The following is a 23764-nucleotide window of genomic DNA, read 5'->3' as shown; positions in this document are numbered from 1 at the left end:
AGGGCAGGGGTAGGGGATAGGCGGCGAAGGGTGGGGGGTGGGGGTGAAGGGCAGGGGTAGAGGGTGGGGGGTGAAGGGTAGGGGGTAGGGGGTGGGGGGCAGGAGTAGGGGGTGGGGGGCAGTAGTAGGGGGTGGGGGGTGAAGGGCAGGGGGTGGGGGTGAAGGGCAGGGGTAGGTGGTGAAGGGTAGGGGTAGGAGGTGGGGGGTGAAGGGCAGGGGTAGGGCGTGGGGGGTGAAGGGCAGGGGTAGGGGGGGTGAAGGGCAGGGGTAGGGGGTGAAGGGCAGGAGTAGCGGGTGGGGGTGAAGGGCAGGTGGGGGGGTGAAAGTGAGGCACAAATTGTTGGCAGGAGTAAAATGTCCCTCTCCACACACACATGACGGGAGTGAGAGGTGGTGGAGAGTGGGACTGGCGCAGATCCGAGGAGGCTGCTTGGCCCCCCAGCAGCCGGGGAGGTAGCGCCGGGGAGGTAAGGGAGCGCCGGGGAGGTAAGGGAGCGCCGGGGAGGTAAGTGAGCGTTGGCGGCTGGGTTAGGAGGGCCGTGCCGCGCTTCCCTTCCGTCCGGGAGCCGGTTAAGAACGAGGGGGGAGGAGCCTGAAGTTGGCAGCTGTGGCAGGAGGGCCGCGCCGCGCTTCCCCTCCGTCCGGGAGCCGGTGCAGTGCGGCGCACATGATGGGGGGTGGGGGACAGAGGGGGGGGAGAGAGAGTGAGAGTGAGTGTGTGTGTGTGTGTGTGTCCTTTGGCCCGTCACTCCGCCTCAGGCCAATAAGAGGTGTGCGGGGGCGGGCAGGCCAAGGGAGCCATCTCATTGGCCTGAGGCGGAGTGACGGGCCAAAGGTCCAATGTGATTGCCCCTAGGGACAGGGAGACACAGGACAGACAGACAGGCATACAACGGTTTGAGAAATATATATATATATATATATATATATATATATATATATATATATATATATATATACATGAGAACGAAAAGAAAACAGCGCGGCTCCCATAGCATAATACTGTGATTTAATAATTAAAATATACATGCAGATGAATCACGGACACTTACAATGTGCAAGTTAAAATAAGACATAGATGTAAAATCTTTTACAATCACACGATGGAGCCTCCGTGGATGAGTGACATGAGTGACATGTGTGGTGTCCAACACACTCCTGCCGTGGGTGCCAGGAGGGTGCGCGCGCACCCGGTCTCCCCTTGGTTGTAAATCCCGCGAGAGTGTGTGTCCTCCAATGTCACAGGATGCTGACGCGGCAGTCAGACTTCCTGCATCAACCGTAATGAAAATGTACCGGCTCCAAAAGCGATCGAGATGCTAATAAGCTCAAGATATTCTCAAATTATGAGTGCTGTATTAAAAAGTCCAATGCTAGCTCCTTCCCTACGCGTTTCGTCACAATATGCAACTTCCTCAGGGGATGAAGCTATACTGACAGAGATGCCAAATATATATATGCCATTAAAAATAAAGCACATTAGAAACACCTGAATATTGATTGATTGTTAAAACCATTAACTCTTGAAGCGCTGGGGAAGGGGAGGGAGTTGAAACATAAGGAAAACAAAGGGTAAATACATATACATAAAACATGGTGAAAGCTATAAACATAAATATATGTATACATAGGTATGTAACATCTGTATATACGCAATAAGAATGATATTTATGATGATGTTACTAAACACAAATATGAAAACAAAACACAGTTCAAATGTTATTATACAATACACAATGATAAACATATTAGTTGTGTTATTAGTTGTGTTATATAACATATTAGTTGTTATATGAAATAACAGCTTAAAAATAGTAATAATAATGAAAAATAAAAAAGAAAAGAAAAATGAATGTAAAACTAAAAATGAATGTGAAAATAAAAATGAAAATAAAAATAAAAATGAAAAGGGAAATGAATATGATTAAAATGAAGACAACAAACAATGCAATTATGTACATGAAAATAGATACTTCATTTCCCAGTAATAAACACAGGCATCAATTAGAATGGTGTCATTGAGTTGATAATTATATATACACCTGAGATGATGTAGTCATTAGGCGAGTAGGGGGACTACAGAACACTAGACCAGTGTACTGGTATCTATATGTTCATTGAACCCTTTTGGTGACAAAGTGTCCAATGTGTAGATCCAAAAGGTATCTCGCAAACATAACCTCTTGAATCTGTCACCGCCAATGAGAGACACTGGTATATGTTCAATACCCCTAATTGTTAGAGATGCCGGATCTTTGTTATGACAAATAGAAAAATGTTTAGAGAGACTATGAGCCAGATTTCCATTTATGATGTTATGTCTGTGCTCTAGAAACCTGGTACTCATAGGTCGAATCGTTCTCCCTATGTACTGTAGACCACAGGAGCACAAGAGGAGATACACTACGTAGGTGGAGAGACAGTTTATCCTACCCTTGACCTCATGCCCTCTCTTGTTGGAGAAAGAACAGAATTTCTCACCGGCAATAAGATGTTTACATGTAAGACATCTAGTACGTCCACAGGAAAAATTGCCGGAGAGACGGTCAGAGGAAACTGAATCTCCACCGGTAGTCATTCTCAAACGACTGGGGGCCACAATGTTTTTGATGTTTCTAGCTTTTTTGTATGTGACCGGAATATATGCAGGTAGACTAGGTCCCAGAAAAGGACCATTCTTGAGAATGTCCCAGTGGTTGTTCAATATATGTTTAATTTTGTATGCAGACTGATTGAATTTGGTGATAAATCTAGGACACTTGTCTTGATTTGAACCCATATCATGTTTCTTAAGGGGATGGGTAGTGACTTTGGATTTAGATTGAGCAAGAAGAACATCCCTACTAATATTCCTAACCTCATTGAGAGCACCAGTGACAGCCCCTTCCTTATAGCCCTTATGAATAAATTTGGAAACCAATTCCTGTCTCTGAATTTCGAAATCTTTCTGAGATGAGCACACACAATAGCCCCTGAACTTATCCCTGCTCAGGCTCCACCCCCAAACACCACACGGTTACACCACACGGTTACAATCTGGCTTTTGCTGAGTGTCACCTGAGTGTCACCTGGGCTCTAAGAACAGCAGCCAATGCTCTGAAGCTCCCTGGGCTCCTTCAGGCATGCCCTATTTTTCTCCCTCTCCTGGTTGGCTGTTCCAGCTTTATATACCCTCTCTGCCTGTGCTTCCTCGCTCGTCATAGTTTTTGTATGGGTGTTTCACAGTGCTTGTTTTTTGATTCTCTCGCTTTTGACGCGGCTTGGCAGACTTCCCCCTTTGGCTCTCGACTTCGGATTGTTCCTGTTTACATACCTTCTGGCTCCCTTCGACCACAGCTCTCACCTCGATCCTTCCATACTTCTCCTACCCCTGATCTCGGCAACGGCAACGACCATTCTTCTGGAAAAAACGGTATCGGCAAGTATTCACGCAATACTCCCCATCTGGCCTGGCACCATCTAATACCACAACCCGGACACGTCCCTCGCTCTGTCGGTGTGTATTCATACCTGCCACCTCAGTTCTAGGGACAGGTCTGGTCTGCGGGCTACTCCGGCATAACATTATGACGAGCCCACAAGACGCAGACCAGGCCGAACTGAGGCAAGCAATCTCTACGTGGATACAGCAAAACCAGGTCATGGCCGATCAGATTGTGGTTCTAACACGCCAAATGGCCAAACTTTCGGCTCAGGTACCGGAAGCACCTGTTCCTCTTTCTCCTCCACAGACTGCAGAACCAGTCAGACCCAGCAGTCAGGACGTGAGGATACCGCCTCCCAAGCCGTACGCCGGCAACCCGCAGGAGTGCAGAGGTTTCCTTATCCAGTGCGAGGTTCAATTTGAAATGGCACCCCTTCAGTACGACACCGGCCGGAAGAAGGTAGCCTACGTGTACAACCTACTGACGGGCAGCGCGCTGGCATGGGCCTCGCCTGTCTGGGAGTTGCGCCCGGACCTGACACAAGACTACCTAGCATTCAAGAGTGAGTTCCAACAAGTCTTTGATTCCCCTGCACGCCGGGAGAGGTGTCTGTTTCCCATCTCCAGATAACTCAGGGGCGAAGATCGGTGACACAGTATGCGGTGGAATTTCACACGCTTGCTGCTGAGACAAACTGGGGACAAGAGCCGCTCGTCTCCATCTTCTGGCAAGGTCTCTCGGAGTCCATCAAGGATGAGCTTGCTCGGCAACCCAGGCCAGACCAATTGGAGGCACTCATCGACTTGGCCATATGCATTGATCAACGCATCCAGGTACGACGTTCGGAGCGTCAGCATGCCCGGCTACTAACATTCTAAGCACCCTTCCCCAACTCTCCTCAGGTTCCTAGACCGCCTCCTTCACAGCAGCTGGCACTGGAGCCTCCCGAGCCAATGCAATTAGGGGTGCAACAAATCCGGAATCTACTACGACAACACCGCTACGCCGGCGGACTCTGTTTCTACTGTGGATCCCCTGAACATCTGTTCCGTGCATGCCCTTTGCGTCCGGGAAATGGGAACACTCAGTGAGTATGGAGGGGCTCTCACTGGGTGTTATCTCTTCTCGTCCCCTCCCCAGGGAGGCACTGCCTAAGAAACTCACAATTCCTATTTCTCTCGCAGTCGCTGAGTTTCGCACATCTACTGCTGCCTTTATCGACTCTGGTGCTGGAGGAAACTTTGTAGACCTCGATTTCGCCAAACAGAACCGGATACCTTTGGTGAAGAAGGCCCAACCTATTGCCTTGGTTGGGATTGATGTACGTTCGCTGTCTCCAGCCTTTATCTCGCTACAGACCGTACCTCTCCTCCTATCTACCTACTCCCACAGCGAGACCCTGGTCCTTGACTCCATCCAGGCCCCAGGTACACCGGTAACCCTCGGCCTACCTTGGTTGCAGAAGAACAACCCTCCAATTGACTGGGTCTCACCTACCCCCATCACCTGGAAACCGAGGTCAGGGAAGTCTCCCAAACTCTTGGCTAACACAATGACTCAGGATTCCATTCTTCCCCCCGTGTACCACCCTTTCCGCGAGGTCTTTAACAAGGCCCACTCAGAACAATTGCCTCCTCATCGGTCCTACGATTGCCCCATTGATTTGGTCCCAGGATACACCTTGCTCAAGTCCAAGACTTACCCATTGTCGATACCTGAGTCTCAAGCCATGGAAGACTACATAAAGGAGAATCTTGAGAAAGGATTCATACGGCCCTCCAGTTCCCCGGCGGGAGCGGGGTTCTTCGTGAAGAAAAAGGATGGTACTCTGAGGCCATGTATTGATTACCGGGGCTTGAACGGTATCACCATCAAGAACCGCTATCCTCTCCCCTTGATCACGGAACTCTTTGATAAACTGCGAGGGGCTAAGATCTTTTCCAAATTGGATCTCCGTGGGGCTTACAACTTGGTCCGCATCAGGCAGGGCGACGAGTGGAAGACGGCCTTCAACACCCGCTGTGGGCATTATGAGTACCTCGTCATGCCTTTTGGTTTATGTAACGCCCCGGCTGTCTTTCAGGACTTTATTAATGACGTATTTCGTGAGGTGCTCAACATCTTTGTTATTGTCTATTTAGATGACATTTTGATCTTCTCCAAAAATCTCCAGGATTACATTCGTCACACCTCGTACGTCCTCTCACGACTACTCAAACATATCCTGTACCTTCCATCAACACTCTACTCAATTTCTGGGCTACATTATTTCGGACGGATGAATCCAGGTAAACTCCAGGCAGTTACGGAATGGCCCAGACCAGAAACTCTCAAGGCTATCTAGCGCTTTTTAGGATTTGCGAACTACTATCGGAAGTTCATTCGTAATTTCTCTACCCTAGTGGCCCCCATCATGGCGTTGACTAGGAAAGGGGCTGACCCTTCTGCCTGGTCCGCCGAAGCTATCTCCGCCTTCCAGGCCCTTAAAGAGGCATTCGTCACGGAACCGATCCTGCGCCACCCCAACACGGATCTTCCCTTTGTAATAGAAGTTGACGCATCGGACTGCGGTGCAGGGGCTGTACTATCACAGAGGTTCTCGCCCCAGGATAAACTTCACCCTTGTGCGTATTTCTCCAAGAAATTCTCCTCTGCCGAGAGGAATTACGACGTCGGCAACAGAGAGTTATTGGCCGTTAAGATGGCACTACAAGAGTGGAGACATCTGTTGAAAGGGTCAAGGGAGCCATTTTCTATCTTAACGGACCACAAAAATTTACTGTATATTGAAGGAGCACGTCGCCTCGGCCCTCGACAAGCTCGCTGGGCACTCTTCTTCTCTCGCTTCAACTATCACCTATCCTACATCCCTGGAACGAAGAACGTGAAGTTCCCAATCGTATTTATACCCCCGGGTACAAGTGACCCGAGGGTATATATCCCAAACATTTCTTTCTGGTTAAGGACTGCTTCTCTATTGCCCCCTCTAGCATGTCTGGGAACATGTTCTAGGGCATTGAATGTGAAAGTACTAATCGAACCCACAGGACAAGTAGAAAAATGCAGAGAGACAGGAAATCTGTCATCTTTTTTCTTAATTGATCTGAGATGTTCAGATATTCTAATTTTTAGGGGTCTTATTGTTCTCCCTATATATATTCTAATTTTTAGAGGTCCCACAAAGATATACACACAGCATACATGCGAGCTCTAGAAACAAATCGCATAGAACTATTAAAAAAGACCAAGAACAATAAAAGGAATACAATGTCATCAATTAGTGGTGCTAATAACGATAATACAGAGGTACCATTATTCATCACTACATACAGTAATCAAGCAAATCAAATAAAAACAATTATAGAAAAACATTGGAATATCCCACACCTTGACAAAGATATAGGATCTATGATGCAAACTTTTACTAAATGTGTATACAAGAAAGCGAAAACTATTGGTTATCATCTCTCCCCTAGTCTCTATGGGCCTCATGCAGTAAGCGACGATTATGTGAAATCGGCAAGCTTATCGATTAGTCATGTTATTGGCGTTTTTCCCTCTCCGTATGCAGTAAGTGCCGAATACATTCAAAATCAACCAGAAAACAAATCCGCCCACTCTCACGATGATGAGCCGATCACACACAGGTGTATCGGCGTGCGTGGCGGGGTGCTGTTAGGTTGCACAATCACAAATCTTGCTGAATCAGGCGAAACAAGCATGTTTTTGATTGCGCGCCATATTTAAAGGCAACGTGTACTGCTAATCATTCTCTGTGTTGTTGGGAGTGAGAGAGAGAGAGAGATGCACAGAGCTGGACGATTGAAGATTTGCATATTGACTGAGAGACTTGTTGTGTATTGGGTGAGCTTTGTCCTTTGTTGTTTTGTTTACATCTTTGTCTTGTTTTATATGTGGAAGTGGGTCGTGTGATTGCCTGTACATTTCTTGTCTGTTTTTTGTGAGTGCTGGAAGTATGCCCGCAAAGCGTGGGAAGAGTGATGCTGGTGGGAGTGGGAGTGCTACTCGTGGGAGTACGCGTCAGAGTGAACGTTCTGTTCAGGGGAGTGATGTTGCTGGTGCACCGAGTGGTGTTGCTGGGAGTGGGAGTGCTGTTGTTGGGAGTGGGAGTGCTGGTGCTGCGAGTGGTGTTGCTGGGAGTGGGAGTGCTGGTGCTGGGAGTGGGAGTGCTGTTGTTGGGAGTGGGAGTGCTGGTGCTGCGAGTGGTGTTGCTGGGAGTGGGAGTGCTGTTGTTGGGAGTGGGAGTGCTGTTGCTGTGAGTGGGAGTGCTGGTGCTGGGAGTGGGAGTGCTGTTGCTGTGAGTGGGAGTGCTGGTGCTGGGAGTGCTGGTGCTAGGAGTGTGAGTGCTGGTGCTAGGAGTGTGAGTGCTGGTGCTAGGAGTGTGAGTGCTGGTGCTAGGAGTGGGAGTGCTGGTGCTGGGAGTGCTGCTGGTGGCGCAGTTGCTGATGGGGTGTCTGGTGGTGGCGTGCTTGCTGGTGGCCAGCTTTTGGAGGCTCTTCCATTGGAAGAAGGAGAGTCCAGTCAGCACCAGCCAAGCTCTGACCCTAAACCTGCTCGGAAAAAACGTGTGGAGAAGCCACGTAATCCTCGCTTCAATGACCAGGAAAATAGGGCTCTTGTCACTGGCATTCTGGAGCACTATGACAGTCTCTATGGACATTTAGTAGGTAAGTGTAACTTTACATTTATTATTCAAATACATGTGATCCTAGGTCATCTGAGTTTTGTTCATATGCAAATATGGGTACACAATATCTTTCTATGTTCATTAGTGTGGAAACACAGCTTTTTATCATGCCTTACAAGGACAAATAAACACAGGCGGTCAATTTGCCAGAACTGCATACAATATGAATGCAACCTTGCTTACATGTATAGGTTTAGTAGTGAATGCTCATGTGCTGCACATATTACACATAAAACAGCATGTTTGCTATCTCTTGGAACAGCTAGCAGTGTAGGAAACTGGTGCTTATATTATTATTAATTTACCTCATATCTTTTATATGTTTTTCAAGGGCGGACAAGTGCAGCAAGCAAAAAAGAAATGTGGGACACAATAGTCATTGGTGTCAATGCCTGTGGGAATAGTGTCAGGGACAAGTATCATTGTCGGAAAAGATTTGATGATATTAGGTCCAAATTGAAAAAGAAAATACAAGACCAACGCGTGCATGCTACTGGCACTGGAGGTGGGCCCACACCACAACGTCTCATATTGACTCCATTGGAGGAGCTGCTTCGGCCAAAATTACTTACCGTCGTCGTGGAAGGCTTGGCTGGTGACCGTGACATTGGAATTTATCCGTCACAATTTCCAGCAGGTGATAAATATTACTGTACTAGGCGTGTTGTTGCTTACAGTTATTTTGCATATTTACACTGCTTTTTATACTGTCTTCACAATATAAGCATACCTGCATCTATATATGTATATGTCTGATTCTGTATATATATATCTCAAAATAGACATATATGTAGTAGTCCTACTAAAAGCAGTAACTAATATAGCACGTGCCATTGCGTGCTCATTTACATGTGAATTCCCAAAATGCATAGCTGCAGTGGAAGCAATTGATGGTGGGCGAAGATGGGGAACAACAGGGTAGTACACATGTGTAACACATGTTCATGAGAAATTATTAGTAGCTACAGGTACAGAACAGAAATATGTATCATATTATTGTGTATTTTATTGATTTTACTCCGACAAACATGACATTACTGCCTATTTTAAGCATGCATCAAAGAAATTGCATGTAACGGCCTACAAACATCACTGGCACTAACACATCTATAGTTGCTTATGAAAAGGTCCATTTTTGCTTTATGTCATATACAGACAGCATAATGAGGCACACGTATCATATGTTATGTCATTGTTTTCATAACTTAAACACTGCAGATGACTACTTAGCTCATCTACCATTGTGTTAAAGCAGCTGCAATTAATATCTCATCACAGCATACACTTCAACAGAGGGGGTGGGGTTCAGCACACACACTAATTACAGCCTCATTTCACGGTCAACTTAGTTCACACCATTTGCACCTGTTTCAAGTCATTGAAAGGTGTGGCTGATTAGGCTTTTTGGGGAAGGGAATACCTTTCTTACAACCTGAATAGCACAACTGAAGTTAATCACACTCATTTGAAAGCTTAACTCTAGCTACTAAATGCCCCAACAACTCATTACTTATCAAAGCGTACGTCACACATTAGTTCACTCATATCTATAGTTGAACTACTATCAAAGACACATTATCACACACTGCATGTGTTGTCTTGTTGAGTCACAGCCACATTCAGGTGTGCCACATCTTCGATTAATGTACCACACATATCCTCTACCAAAAACAACACTTTTTGCAATATGACCACCTTCATGATAACCATTGTGAATGGTCATCTCATGATAGTTATGTACATTATGATACTGATATCACTACACAACATATGATTTTTATGTACTCATTTAATCTATTTATCCTCACGCATTACTGCAGAAACATAGTATGTTGTATGTTAGGGAACTCAAAAATTCTAAGTACACAGGCATGTACAGTGTTATTACAACTATTTATGTTCACTTTCACACACATTTTCGGTTAAGGAACTGATGTTGTTAGTTAATCATAAATACAGAACATACAATAAGTGTTTGTTCAATATTTACACATGTAAATGTAAAACTTATGTTATTGTTATATATAGTTGCCCCTGGAGGACATGTGTCACCTGAGATGGAACAAGTGTCTTCACCTGGGTCAGCCAGCTCAACACTACTAGAAGGTGAGTGTATCATTTGCTGGCCATATAATATGTGCTCTTCTATATGTTATGTTGTCATGTGCATTATTTGTTTTGCACATCTTCTTTAAATAGGATTACTTAGTGTCAGTGAAAATTAAGTGTAAGGCAACATGTATTGTGTTAGTGATGTTAATTATCATGTAGGACTTCTGAGTTTAGAGCAACTTTTCATTCATTCATATTTCATACTGAGTCCAAACATTATTCGTAAGTCAAGGTAGTTTTTAATGAGGTTATAAAACGTATGCTAACATGTTAGGTGTTACTTAGGACACAGTACAATTACATAGTAACACAGCATACATTAACATGCCATTTAATAATGTGTACATTTCTTTTTAGAACATCATGGTGATGAGGATGATGAGTATGATGAGGATGACGCCACAGAAGAGACTGAAATACAATCATGTGACCATGAAGAGGTGCCAATAGAAACTGTTGTACCGCCAAATCGTCCATCAACTTCCACATACGATGCAATTGTAGCTTCAGAGGGAAAAATAGTGGACGCAGAAAATCGTCGCCATTCAGACATGATGACAGTGCTGGAAAGGATGATTGGACTGCAGGAAGAAACAGTATCACAATTGGCACATCTCCACAGAGTCTTCATTGAAGTGCCTAAACAGTTGCAAAAAATCAACACCTCATTCGAAGCATTAGTTGTTCAGCAAACACAAGCTAATTACTGGAGAATGACTAATGTACCACAATTCAACACCTCCCAGCCAGGATCTGTTCATGCAGGTCAGTTTTCACCACATTCATCTGATATTCATTCACCAGGCCCAAATGTTACCGGTCAAGTAGCAGACATTGCTGTGCAGGTTCCTGATGACATCCTACCGCTGCCATCTGTACAAATTCAGCAGCAGACACCTACAAAGGAGGCGACAAAAACAAAACAAGACACACATGAAACAGACCAACCATCACTTGTGCAGTGTCTACCAACTTGCTCACATGTGTCACTGGGCACAAGCCCTGTCCGTGAACAGTCACTACCCAAAAGCCCTGTAGGTGAATCGCTGCCCAAAAGCCCTGTAGGTGAGTCGCTGCCCAAAAGCCCTGTAGGTGAATCGCTGCCCAAAAGCCCTGTAGGTGAATCGCTGCCCAAAAGCCCTGTAGGTGAATCACTGCCCAAAAGCCCTGTAGGTGAGTCACTGGCCACAAGCCCTGTAGGTGAGTCACTGGCCACAAGCCCCGTAGGTGAACAGTCACTGGCCACAAGCCCTGCCCGTGAAGTGCCAGAGGCCACTCAAAGTGGCTCTGTTGTGCCTAAAGTTGGTGGCAAAAGAAAAAGGAAAATTCAAGAGACAACAAGCAGGCCTGTTACTCGCTCGCAAAAGGAACAAAAAAAATAAATGTTATAATTCAGAAAATATGTCTTTGGCCTTGTTTTGTTGACTTCAGATTATCTAATTACTATTGTATGTATGCTGAAGACTGTGTTGTTTCCAAACTTTCAACTATGTTCTTGTACACGTGAAGTTTTGGAAATGTTAACACTCATAATTAATTGTGTTATAAATATTTATGTTGTAATCGTCTGTTCAGTAATGGTCCACCAGGAGCCAGTTGCTAAGTTTAGAGAAGCTGCCATTGACTTTGCAGCAAAACATTGCATTTGGGTGTGTTAATTGATGTAAGAATTGCATATGCATATTAGTCACATGCAATTATTAAAACACCTAAGTAAGTGCAAACATCTTTCTTGTACGTGTACAGCAGGATTATGTGTAAATTATTACTTACCTTTGCCTTGCTTGGCCATTGTAATTTTGTCCTTTAATCAGTTGTGTGTTCGTTTCTATAACATCTCAGAATGTATAATAATATATATACACACACACACACACACACACACACACACACTGAGTGAGTGTGAGTGAGTGTGAGTGTGTGAGTGTGTATATATATATATGTATATATGTGTATATATATATGTATATATGTGTATATATATATGTATATATGTGTATATATATATGTATATATGTGTATATATATATGTATATATGTGTATATGTGTATATATATATGTATATATGTGTATATATATATGTATATATGTGTATATATATATGTATATATGTGTATATATATATGTATATATGTGTGTATATATATATATATATATATATATATATATATATATATATATATAGTACTATATAAACTGGTATACACAAACTAATACACTTCATGCTTCCTTGTGAAAGCACACTATTTTAATAATACAGGCCTAATGTTTGAGAAATATCCTAAGTATGAGACTCTAACAGTATTGTGCTTAAACAAATGTTTATTACTTCATTCAATCATGTTTCTCACCATTTAAATAGGTTTCATACAAGGTATACTTAATGCCATCAATGTTGTGTGTACTCCTGCAATATAAAAAAAAATAAAATATTATATATAAATATATATATATTTTTATAAGAGATATATTTATATATATATATATATATATATATATATATATATACACACGTATTTAAACTCATGCAGACAGGGAGTTAACCAGACTTTCACATACACACAGAAATGTAAGCGGGGAAAAAACATTTCTTTTTGCAGGTGTGTTTTTACTGATATGCCTGGCTAAGAAATATTTTCACACACTGGTATTTGTTAGTTTTCAAAAAAACACTATGTGAACGCATTCACAGTCTAGGGATGTTTTTCACAAACGAGATAAAAGAAGGAGAAATGTTTCTCCCACAGTCCCATATCACGAACCACAACTGTTAACCCAATTAGACAAACAAATCCAATTGGCGTTTGAAATAAGGAGTCAAAGTAGTTACTTTTGTTGACCTTGACAAGGAAAAACAGGAGTTTGTTAGCCATTCAGCACATTCATTTTGATGAGCAAATAACACAGACCTGCACACAGCTTTTGTGCTACTCAGACATGGCTGATGAATTCGTTAACAATATTAATCCCCTTTTAGGGTATAAGTACATGATCTGTGAAGCCATCTTGAACAGTCGCGGACAGAAAGCAAGCACACGCCAAATCGATGATTTCATTCGAGCAAAATATCCTTATTACCAAGACCGTAAGCATGCACGGAATTTTAATTCCTCAATAAGATTCACTTTATCAAGTAATGACTTTTTTGAACGTGACCAGGATAAGCTACAACACACCTATGGTTTCTGGAAGATTGCCCCGGAAAAACAATTTATCCTGAAAGACGGCACTTATATTGTCGTGAAAGGCATATTTATTCCTAATGGCAATAGCAATGTATCCGCTACTACTGATCCGTTTGAATCGATACGTGCTGCAATATCTGCAGCCTCCATTCCTGAAACCCACATTGTACAAGAACAAAAGTACTATGATTATGTACCAAGCCTTTCAGCTGAAATTGCATTGGAATGGGAACCGGAAGAAATGAACCTACCTCCCGACCAATTATTTGAAGAAAGCAGTGGCGATTCCTATGAGCGCATCCTGGAGGAGATATGTGCCATACTGGATTCAGCGGTTGGGTTAAGCGTGGATGAAAATGGCTTGCATTTCTGGAGCGACCAGTTGCAGCCAGGCGAAGAGTTAATTCTAGAAGAATGGTAAATATAACAATCGTTATGCGTTGACTCTGCGTTTAAATTTTTTTTTTTTTTGTAACCACCATTTTCACTTTCAATGCGTGGATACAGCGTAACATTGCAGACTGCATAACATGTAGCGATCACAAACAAATTGTTTCCTAATACAATATAGTAGGACCTGAAAGAGTAGTACACATTGCTGACGGAATAAATATACGTACTTTCCTATCCCTTTAAACATATTAGCAACATTTTACCATTACTCTAACACATACCTGTTTTGTTATCATGCAACATCTACAACATTGAAAACCGGGTCCACCACGTATGACGTGGGACCCTTGTCATGGGCCAAGGCGTCCTTAAAAAGGATTAGTGATGTAAGTCCCGCCCCCAAGCGACGTGCGCGCCTCAAAGCCTATTGGCTGTCATGTTTTGTTATAGTAACGGTAACTGCAGTGTGTGATGCGTGCGGCTCAGTGTTTGTAGGCGTACCCTGGGCGTTAGCCGAATGTTAATTGAGTGGGAGGAGTGTTAGCGTGCGTTTCACGCTGGCTTAACATGACGTCACACGTATTGCATTTGCGCATTGTGTTATCGGCCGTGCTTTCTGTTCAAACACGTCTGTTTAAAAAGAATACAGATGTACTCGTTTAGAACGAATGTAGTTTCGTCTTCATTGTATTTGAAATAAAGATGTTATGTTTACTGGTATTTTCAACATGTATTGAACGCACAACGTACGCTTTGTTTTGCGCATGCGCTAACAGTTAGTGGAGCCAAGCGTGAAGTGCGTGCGCACACAAAGATGTGCGCGCACATCTTTCAGTATACAGGCAACGTTCACTTCTTATACATAGTTGTGCCTGCTACAAATTTAAAGAAACATTACATACTGATGAACAGTTTTACTTCTAACATATAAGTGAGTGACGTGTGTATCTACACAATCATATAGAGCTGCGTAACGCGTTGTCACGGATGCATATCTAGTAAGGTGCCATCTTTGACCATCATGTGTTTGCTGTATTTCAGAGATGTCGGGGAAGATACAATCGGATCAATGTATGATTTCAGAAGAGTCTACCTTTATATGAGATGATTGTGAGGAGGAGCCACCGACTACTATACTACATATGGAACTAATTTTATATTGCTTGCAGCGCTTATTAACAAACAATTAAAAATGTGATACCCTTATGCCTATATTGCATAAGCACTTAATTAACATAATGATGTTGCAAAAGAGTGCCTCATGAATTTTTATTGAGTGTTCTTTAATGACTACTAACATTTTATGACATGGTGTGTTTTATATATAACAACCATTCCCACTCTGCTAACACATTTGTGTATTCTAATATGTAATGGAACGTATGACTGTCGAAACTATGTAACAATAATAATAATAATATGAGCATGTTCATGTATAGGGCTGCTAGTTGTACGCAGCGATTTACAGACACATGTTTCAGCCTGAGGTCCCTGGCCCGTGGAACGTACAAATGTTTTTTTGCCGCATGAGGCACAGGGAGATAAAGTGACTTGGCCAAGGTCACAAGGAGCCCACACCGGGAATTGAACCAGACTCCCCTGCTTCAAACTATCAGTGCCAGTGTGTGTCTTTACTCAGTGAGCCACTCCTTCTCCCAATGTAAAGGACACTTACAACCAAGTAGCCATTTATTTTTAAAATCTCTTGTTACATGGGTATGTAGATAAAATGGTTTGGGACTGTAGCAAATAATGTTACTGGCCAGATGTTATGGTCCCCTCCAATGCATGATGTTCTGAATATGACATCACCATCATGTTATGAAGTACGTTTCTGTGTATATTTCATTAACCTAACTAACTATAGTTTACTGTGTTTATTAATCGTTTAGAAATACATAGTATAGTCAATATGATGATATAAGCTACCATAATAAAGCTGGTGTTATCATTTGTCGGTGTTATACATGGATCCTACACCAATTGATAGAGACACAAACAGTTGTCTTAAAAAGTGTGTCTATGCTAGTGATGAATGTGCTCCCGTAAGTAAACAAATAAGTACAGTTATCCCCTTTTCTCCAACCACCTCTATATTACATTAATGGAAATTATAAGGAAACCTACATAAAATGTGATGAAATGTGAGTAATCATTTTGTAATACAATGCACATGAAAGCTCAAGAGTAGCTAAATGCATATACATGATACAGAAAGTACATATATGTAACATTTGTGTTTAAACCAATATGTTGGGTTTTTAGTTCCAATAATTATAGGAAGATTGAGGTAGCCACATCTTATGAGAGATGTCAGCAAATATACATACCATGATCAGTCATACTGGAGATATACCTATAATGCAAAGGAACAATATATAAATTGCAAACATTGACATGCCATCTTCAGTACCGTAAACAACACAGCAAAGTGTGTATTTGGTGTTAAATGTACAACACCATGTATATTTCATGACATTCAAAATGTAAATCAGCCTGGTGTACACATCATATGGATGTACATGTTACACTGCACCAATAACATTGTATGTAAGCATACTAGAAGCATGAATGATTATGGGCATAATATGTGTTTTGTCTTAGCATAAGGAATAACACAATGCTAAAATATTATTGCTTTGTTACCCAAGTTGTATTCACATACACACAACTAAAGTACAATTGAAGAGGGATTATATAACCTGTGCAACAATAACATACCGGTGCCACATCCCTTTGTGCACACAGCAGAGAAAAGAAAGGTGTGCAACCCATATTCATCTGTGTCCTAACAGAAGGTTATATAAAGAAACATTATTGTTAATATAACATAATTAAACTATAAAAGTAGTACTAGGAACATATGAGTTTGTACTTACAAGAAAAAAATGAATTGATGAGATTCTGTCGTGTCTGGCCACCACTGGCTGTTTGTTCATTTTCAGCAGCTACATGGGTGGGATGCTCGTCTACCAAAGCCTCAGCTAGGTCTGACTGTACATTGTGCCTGAGTGCAACATTGTGCAAAATGCAACAGGCAAGGATAATATCAGACACTTTTTGAGGCTTGTATAGAAGAGCCCCACCAGTTCTGTCCAGACACCTAAACCTGGTCTTGAGTAGGCCAAATGTCCTCTCTATAACAGATCTTGTAGATATATGGGCTGCATTGTACCTGTCCTCTGCTTCAGTTTGAGGGTTTAGCACCGGAGTCAAGAGCCACGGCCTAATTCCGTATCCTGAGTCACCTATAATGAATGGAGCACACATAAGCTGACATTAGTGATCAAATTGTACAATGCCAACATTCCTAAATCAACATGTGTTTTGTGTTAGAACATGTAAATATGTACTCACCCAGCAGCCAACCAGGTTCAAAATGTCCCTCTTCGAACGCATGGAAGACTGAAGAGTTCCTCAGGATAGAGGAATCGTGACTGGAACCAGGGAACTTGGGTACCACATGCATTATCCTCATCGTGGCATCACATACCACCTGTACATTGAGTGAATGGTAGTGCTTCCGATTGCGGTACACATGCTCACTCTGACTAGGTGCAATCAAAGCAACATGTGTGCAATCGATTGCACCCAGCACACATGGTATCCCTGCTATATTATAAAAGCCAGTCCTGACTTCCAGCCACTCTGTCGCCTCTGTAGGAAAATGAATATAATTCCTAGCGCGTCTATTGAGTGCATAGAGAAACTGGGTCAAGGCCCGCGAGAATGTAGATTGCGAGACCCCGCCCACTATGCCCACAGTTGTCTGGTATGACGCGGAAGCAAGATAATGTAATGAGCACAGCATTTTAACAAGCCCAGGGACTGCACGACCTCTGGCTGTGAAAAAATCTAAATCCCCCCTTATCTCCTCATAAAGAGCTAAGATTGCTGCTGAACTCAAACGATAGCGACTTACAATCTCCTCCTCACTCATCCCATCTAACAGGGTTCTCTCCCTGTACAGACGCGGACGAGGCACAAGTTGTCTCCTCTGTCTTCTCCTCTGATCTCCTGTCCCTCTACCTGTCCCTCGGCCTGTCCCTCTCCCTGTCCCTGTCGTATCCGCGTCACTGTCACTGTCCCTCGGTGTGTCCCTCCCTTGCCCTATATGATTGTCTTCATCATCAAGCATGTCATAGAAAAGAATGTTCCTCCGTCTCCTAAACATTCGCAACATTTTGAAATGAGTAGCTGTGAATGAGCAGGTAATGTGCGTCCTTTAAATAGGTATGTGATGATGTCAGGTGACATAGTAAAATGCAAGGTGTTACATTAACATAATAAAGTACTTCTGTGGCAAGCTGTGTGCACTTGTTGTTCTAAGTATTTGTTGTGTGTATTCTGCAGGGAATGATGATATTTGGCAATGATGTGACGTGAAGCTTTGTACAAAGATTGCTTGCAAATAAATAGTTGCATGTGCAATGCATGTAACACTTGTGAACGCAAGAGTCAGTCATGTAATGAGACAAAAAGGCTGAGATTGACGTGGGAAAAGTTTTGTGTAACATGTGTAATTATCCATGTTATTGTGACATGTTGGCAACAATGAATAGTCGTGTGCATATGCATGCATTTGTGTAAGGAGGATAGTTGGTATAGAATGAGTTTACAAGGTGTCCCAATGATGAATTACTGTACATGTGTGTATAAGTTAGGTTGAAGTGCTTGTAATGCAACGGTTACAATGTAAACATGCAATGTGATTGAGCGTCCAATAAGTGACGTCATGAAAATAGGGAGGACCCAAAAGTATATGTAAACATGAGAAGACAGATGTACATGAACGTTTAAAGATGCGTGTCACATTACAAGCATTGTGTAATGTAAAGGAAGATGAATATACTGTGTATGAGTGACATGTGTGACATGTGTGACATCATGTAAATAATTGTCGCTGAGTTGAGTAAAATGTGTGATATGATGTGAGGTTCTCCTTTAAGAGTGTAGTATAGTATTTTCCCTTGCCACATCATCACATGATGAGTAATGTGACCCGCAAATGCTGAAAACATGTAAAAGTCGAATGTTATGCAAATAAGACACATCAGCTGTGACACAATGCAGGGAATGCCCCCACACTGTAATGCAAATCCCCCTTGTATTGTGAGCAATGAAACGTAAACAGTACTATACTGTTATACGTCCCCGCTCCATTGACTTCCATTGATGTACAGAAGATGTTTTTTTTCTAAGTGCCGTTCCGGCAGCCTTAGCGATCGTTCTCCCGTCCAAACTGCCAACTTTAGTTGGCGGGAGAAATCGGCCATAACATCTCAATTTCGTAGTGCCGATCAGCCCCGATAAGCTGTTTTTTTTTGTTGAATCCAGCCGATTTAAAAAAGTGGCGATCAGTGTCGAAAACAGGCTTATCGGCAGGCGACTGGCCATAACCAAATTATCGGCTCCGAAACCTGGCGATATGAAGCACTTATCGGCGCTTACTGAATCTCAAACCCAATTTTGGCTATAACATGGCCATATTTCCCTTATCAACGCTTACTGCATGAGGCCCTATGTTTCGTCTAAACAGAACAAATCTAATTTACCAATGGGTTTCCACAAATGTGGTAACTGTAACTATTGTAAATATGCCACCCCACTCTCAAAAATTGATTGCAAACACACAGGACAAAAATATAAGATAAAACAGTTTATGACATGTGCTACTAACTATGTTATTTACAAACTAAACTGCGCATGTGGCAATATATATATAGGGAGAACAATAAGACCCCTAAAAATTAGAATATCTGAACATCTCAGATCAATTAAGAAAGAAGATGACAGATTTCCTGTCTCTCTGCATTTTTCTACTTGTCCTGTGGGTTCGATTAGTACTTTCACATTCAATGCCCGCCTAGAACATGTTCCCAGACATGCTAGAGGGGGCAATAGAGATGCAGTCCTTAACCAGAAAGAAATGTTTGGGATTTATACCCTCGGGTCACTTGTACCCGGGGGTATAAATACAGATTGGGAACTTTAACACTTTTTGACATAGTTCTGCTCTTTTTCAATGATTTATTCATTGCCCAATTAATTATCTCTTTATATGTCGTTCTAACCATTATGAATTCTCTGCCTTACTGACTATTATTATGACAATGACTATGTATTTATTATATAGTTCATATTGATTATTCCTATAGATTATTTGATCACTTATATTATTAATTATTATTATTATAGACAGCTCTATTTATTTATATGTATACATTTTTAATCTTAAATATATTTATTTTTTTCATATACAGTGGCGGCCGCCTTTATCCTAATGCGGCCGAATCGGCGCAACTTAGATAACCGCAGGCAGATGCGGGTTTTTTTTTTTTGTCCGGAGTGTATTGCGGTATTTTAGAGCTCGTAATATTAGCATTTTATTATTGCTGTCTGCAATACTGCAATACCGTCTAAAAACTCAGGGGGGGCATTCGCGAGCTGTTGTCTTGGAAGTCTAATACTTTAGCAGTTCAACCTACGTCAGTACACAGTCTGCGTGTGCGCACGCAGTAATTGTAAATTTGCATATTTATACATGCATTTGCAGTGCTGTATATCTCATTTGAAAATTGTTGAAATGCATAGGAGTGTGCTGTAACAGTATCACATTTCGGCATATACAGCGCTCTCCCATCGCTCGCCCCCGCACGCACACAGGATAATTTACTGCACTGCAGTATTTCAACTTCTTATCTTATCTATAGTGCAGTACACCTCTCCCACACCATTCCTTTGAATGTGTGTCTTTCTGGTTTCAATCACATTCCTGCTTGATAGCTGATGATTACTGCGCATGCACCTGTAAATTCACCACTGCTTGCTTGCAAAATTCACAAGCCTGCCTAGACCAACTTGATATTACGATATTCAATCTGTGCTGTAGCTTTTGACTGCGACCCTGTGTGTTTGACTGCACATGGTTGATTTGTGTGCTTTTTATGTACTGTATTTGGGGGTGTAGGGATAAAATTATTATGATGACCTGCCTTTTGAAATTATGTCATTTCTTTGAACTGCAGTACAGCTAATCCTTCATGCTGCTGTACCGTGTACCCCCCTCCCACACGCACACACACAAGGCTCACTCAAGGATTTGAAACTCTCATCGACAGACACCTCTACAGTCATTCAGTTTCTGAAGCTTGCCATTGTGTTTTTAATCCGTGCCTAGCCGAGCATCACCTCTCTGCTGCGCCTGCGTGTAATCCTTTTTGGGATGGGAGCTAGTTGATGATTACTGCGCATGGCAATTTCCCCTCCCCCCAACCCTTTGAGGCTTTGTTTACGGTAACGCTTTTGAAAATCCCTTCTCGAATTTGATATGTAAATCTGATTTGCACAGCACTGTGAGAATTGAAAGTTTAAAAAACATTATCTGATTCATGTTGTTGATGCAGTAAATTACCACTTTTTGTCATTCTTTCTTTTTCTTTGGTGTAGGTGTGGGGGGGGGGTTGTTGTCAATGATTATGATTATCATGAATGTAAATAAATATTTATTTTATTTTATCAGGAACAAAAAAAACAAATATAAAAATAATCATGAATAATACAAAATGCAGTCTTTATTAAGTTCTTCTGTCAGATAGAAATTGAGGGCCGGTGGATAATCATGAATAATGCACATTGATAATAATATTAATTAATAATATATAATATATAATATATATATATATAGTAATATAATTTTTCCCATCTTTATCTTCTTACTCATTCTGTGTACAGTACAGTAGTTCATTGAGAGAGGAGAGGTTTTGTGTACATCATGACTGCAGTTTAGATACTGTACACTTAACTGTACAAACAGTTCACAGACTTTACACGATACCCCCTCTCCCCCAGTCCATACTTTTTTTCTGAAAAGACAAGAAAACAAAAAATTAGTGCAGTTATGTGCATACTGTATTATGGCATTGTGTGCTGTGTAGTACTGTCAAACTAGTCTATACTGGAACTACTGTATACTGTGACTACTGTTAAATAGTTTGGAACCAGAAGGCTGGTGCTGCTCTCTCTGGAAATAAATAAATTGAGCAGTTAGGTGCATACTGTATTATGGCATTGTGTACTGTATACTGTAGCTACTCCATATTGGACTACAGTACGCAGTTGGTACTGTCAAACTAGTCTATACTGGAACTACTGTATACTCTGACTACTGTTAAATACTTTGTAACCAGATGGCTGGTGCTGCTCTCTCTGGAAAGAAAAAAATTGAGCAGTTACTGTAGGTGCATACTGTATTATGACATTGTGTACTGTATAGCTACTCCATATTGGACTACAGTATGCAGTTAGTACTGTCAAACTAGTCTATACTGGAACTACTGTATACTCTGACTACTAGGAAAGAAAAAATCTGTGCCATACTTACCTGTATCATACTGTACTTACAATACTACAGTACAGTACTATACCATACTACCTTCCTGATGCTTGACCATTACGCGCGATCACAATGGGCAACACAGTGGCAATATGGTCAATATATTTATTGCATCGTTCCACGGTGAGTACATCGTTCCAAAAACTCAGTATGCCTTGCGCCAACTCATCCTTTTTGGAGGGTTTCACGACTTTTCGGATATGGTCCTTCAGCTGATGCCAGACCATTTCGATAGGATTGAAGTCTGGCGATCTGTCATTGGAGGGAGGGGGAAAAAAGGACAATTAGTTTAAGAGATACAGTACACAGTAAAAACAGTGGGAAAAAATGAGACACGGTTACCGCACTTACTCCGCTGGCGTCTTCACCCAGTTGATACCGCGCTCAAGGATATGCGCTGTTGACGCGGTGTGCTTCGGATCATTGTCCTGGTAGAAACGGTGACCATCCGGGAACTCACGTGTGATGTATTCCACAATCTCAGGCACAATTTTCTTTTGGAAGAAAGCTTTATTCATGATTCCTATAACAAGAAAAGAAAAGTGCTCAAAAAACTGCACACTAGTACAGTACAGTGCGTAAGGCACAAGCGTGTGACATACATTTTACTGTACCTTCAAAGATGACGATGCATCCTGGTCCACGCCTAGAGATTGCACCCCACACATGGATCTTCACTGGGTGTTTTGGACGCGGCTTCATAGATATGCGACCTTTTTTGTGGAATTCAAAGGTGGCAAATCTCTCCAGCGAAACTAGTAGACTGTCAGTGAAGATCCAATCCTGGAAAGTTTCTCCACTGTCGATCCATGCCTGGGCCTGGACCACTCTCTTGATTTTGTTAACGTTCCTTATCATAGGGTACGCTCTGTAATGACAAGGAATAAATCATTTTATAGTTACAGTACAGTTTCTTAAACAACACTTTTACCTCCTGTACTGTCCAGTACTAACCTCACATGTCCATATTTCCATCCAATTCTGCATCTCATCTTCTTTATGCTGGTCTCGGATACAGTGAGATTGTGATTTTGCTGCAGAGTGTATTTGACCCTTAATGCACTCTTCTCGTCATTCTCTTCACTTATTTTGTCGACTAGAAGAGTTGTCTCCCTACAATGTACAGAAAAACAACAATCCGGTAAGTTACAGTGCAGTCGGCCACAAGCACAGCACATCATTTGCAGTAAAAATAGAGAGATCTAAAAAATATATAGTTCTATTAATATGCAGCAATATAAACAATATACAGGTAAACCCCGTTATAGCGCGGTCCTCAGGGGCCAACCCGATCCGACCGCGCTAGTCCTGGGGTCGCGCTAATTTAAAAAATGGCCGCCGCGCGCCTCATCGGGAGGGAGGAAGTGAGGAGGGAAGGAAGGGGTGGCCGGAAGCCCTACACGTCCCCTAGCAACGGCGAGTCCTCCCACCACCGGCATCCATTTCCTCCCCCCCAGACCCCACACCTACCGGCCCTCCGCGGCATAGCGGGGGTTAAGATGGCGGCGCCCGTGCTGAGAGTGTCTGTGCAGTGGTGGGAGAGCG

At 42.3% G+C, this 23764-nt stretch overlaps 1 protein-coding gene across 1 annotated transcript; it reads left to right on the top strand.

Moving 5' to 3' along the window:
• The first annotated feature begins 8468 nt into the window (after positions 1-8468).
• LOC142471025 (uncharacterized) lies at positions 8469-11640 on the top strand. The gene is made up of 3 exons (XM_075577825.1): positions 8469-8770; positions 10162-10239; positions 10603-11640. The coding sequence occupies exons 1-3, from the start codon at positions 8494-8496 to the stop codon at positions 11625-11627; spliced, it is 1380 nt and encodes a 459-aa protein (XP_075433940.1). The 5' UTR covers positions 8469-8493; the 3' UTR covers positions 11628-11640.
• Positions 11641-23764: the final 12124 nt, after the last annotated feature.

Source organism: Ascaphus truei, chromosome 1 (genome assembly GCF_040206685.1).
Source record: "Ascaphus truei isolate aAscTru1 chromosome 1, aAscTru1.hap1, whole genome shotgun sequence".
NCBI classification, from domain to species: Eukaryota; Metazoa; Chordata; class Amphibia; order Anura; family Ascaphidae; genus Ascaphus; species Ascaphus truei.
This window is presented reverse-complemented; position numbering and strand designations above follow the sequence as displayed.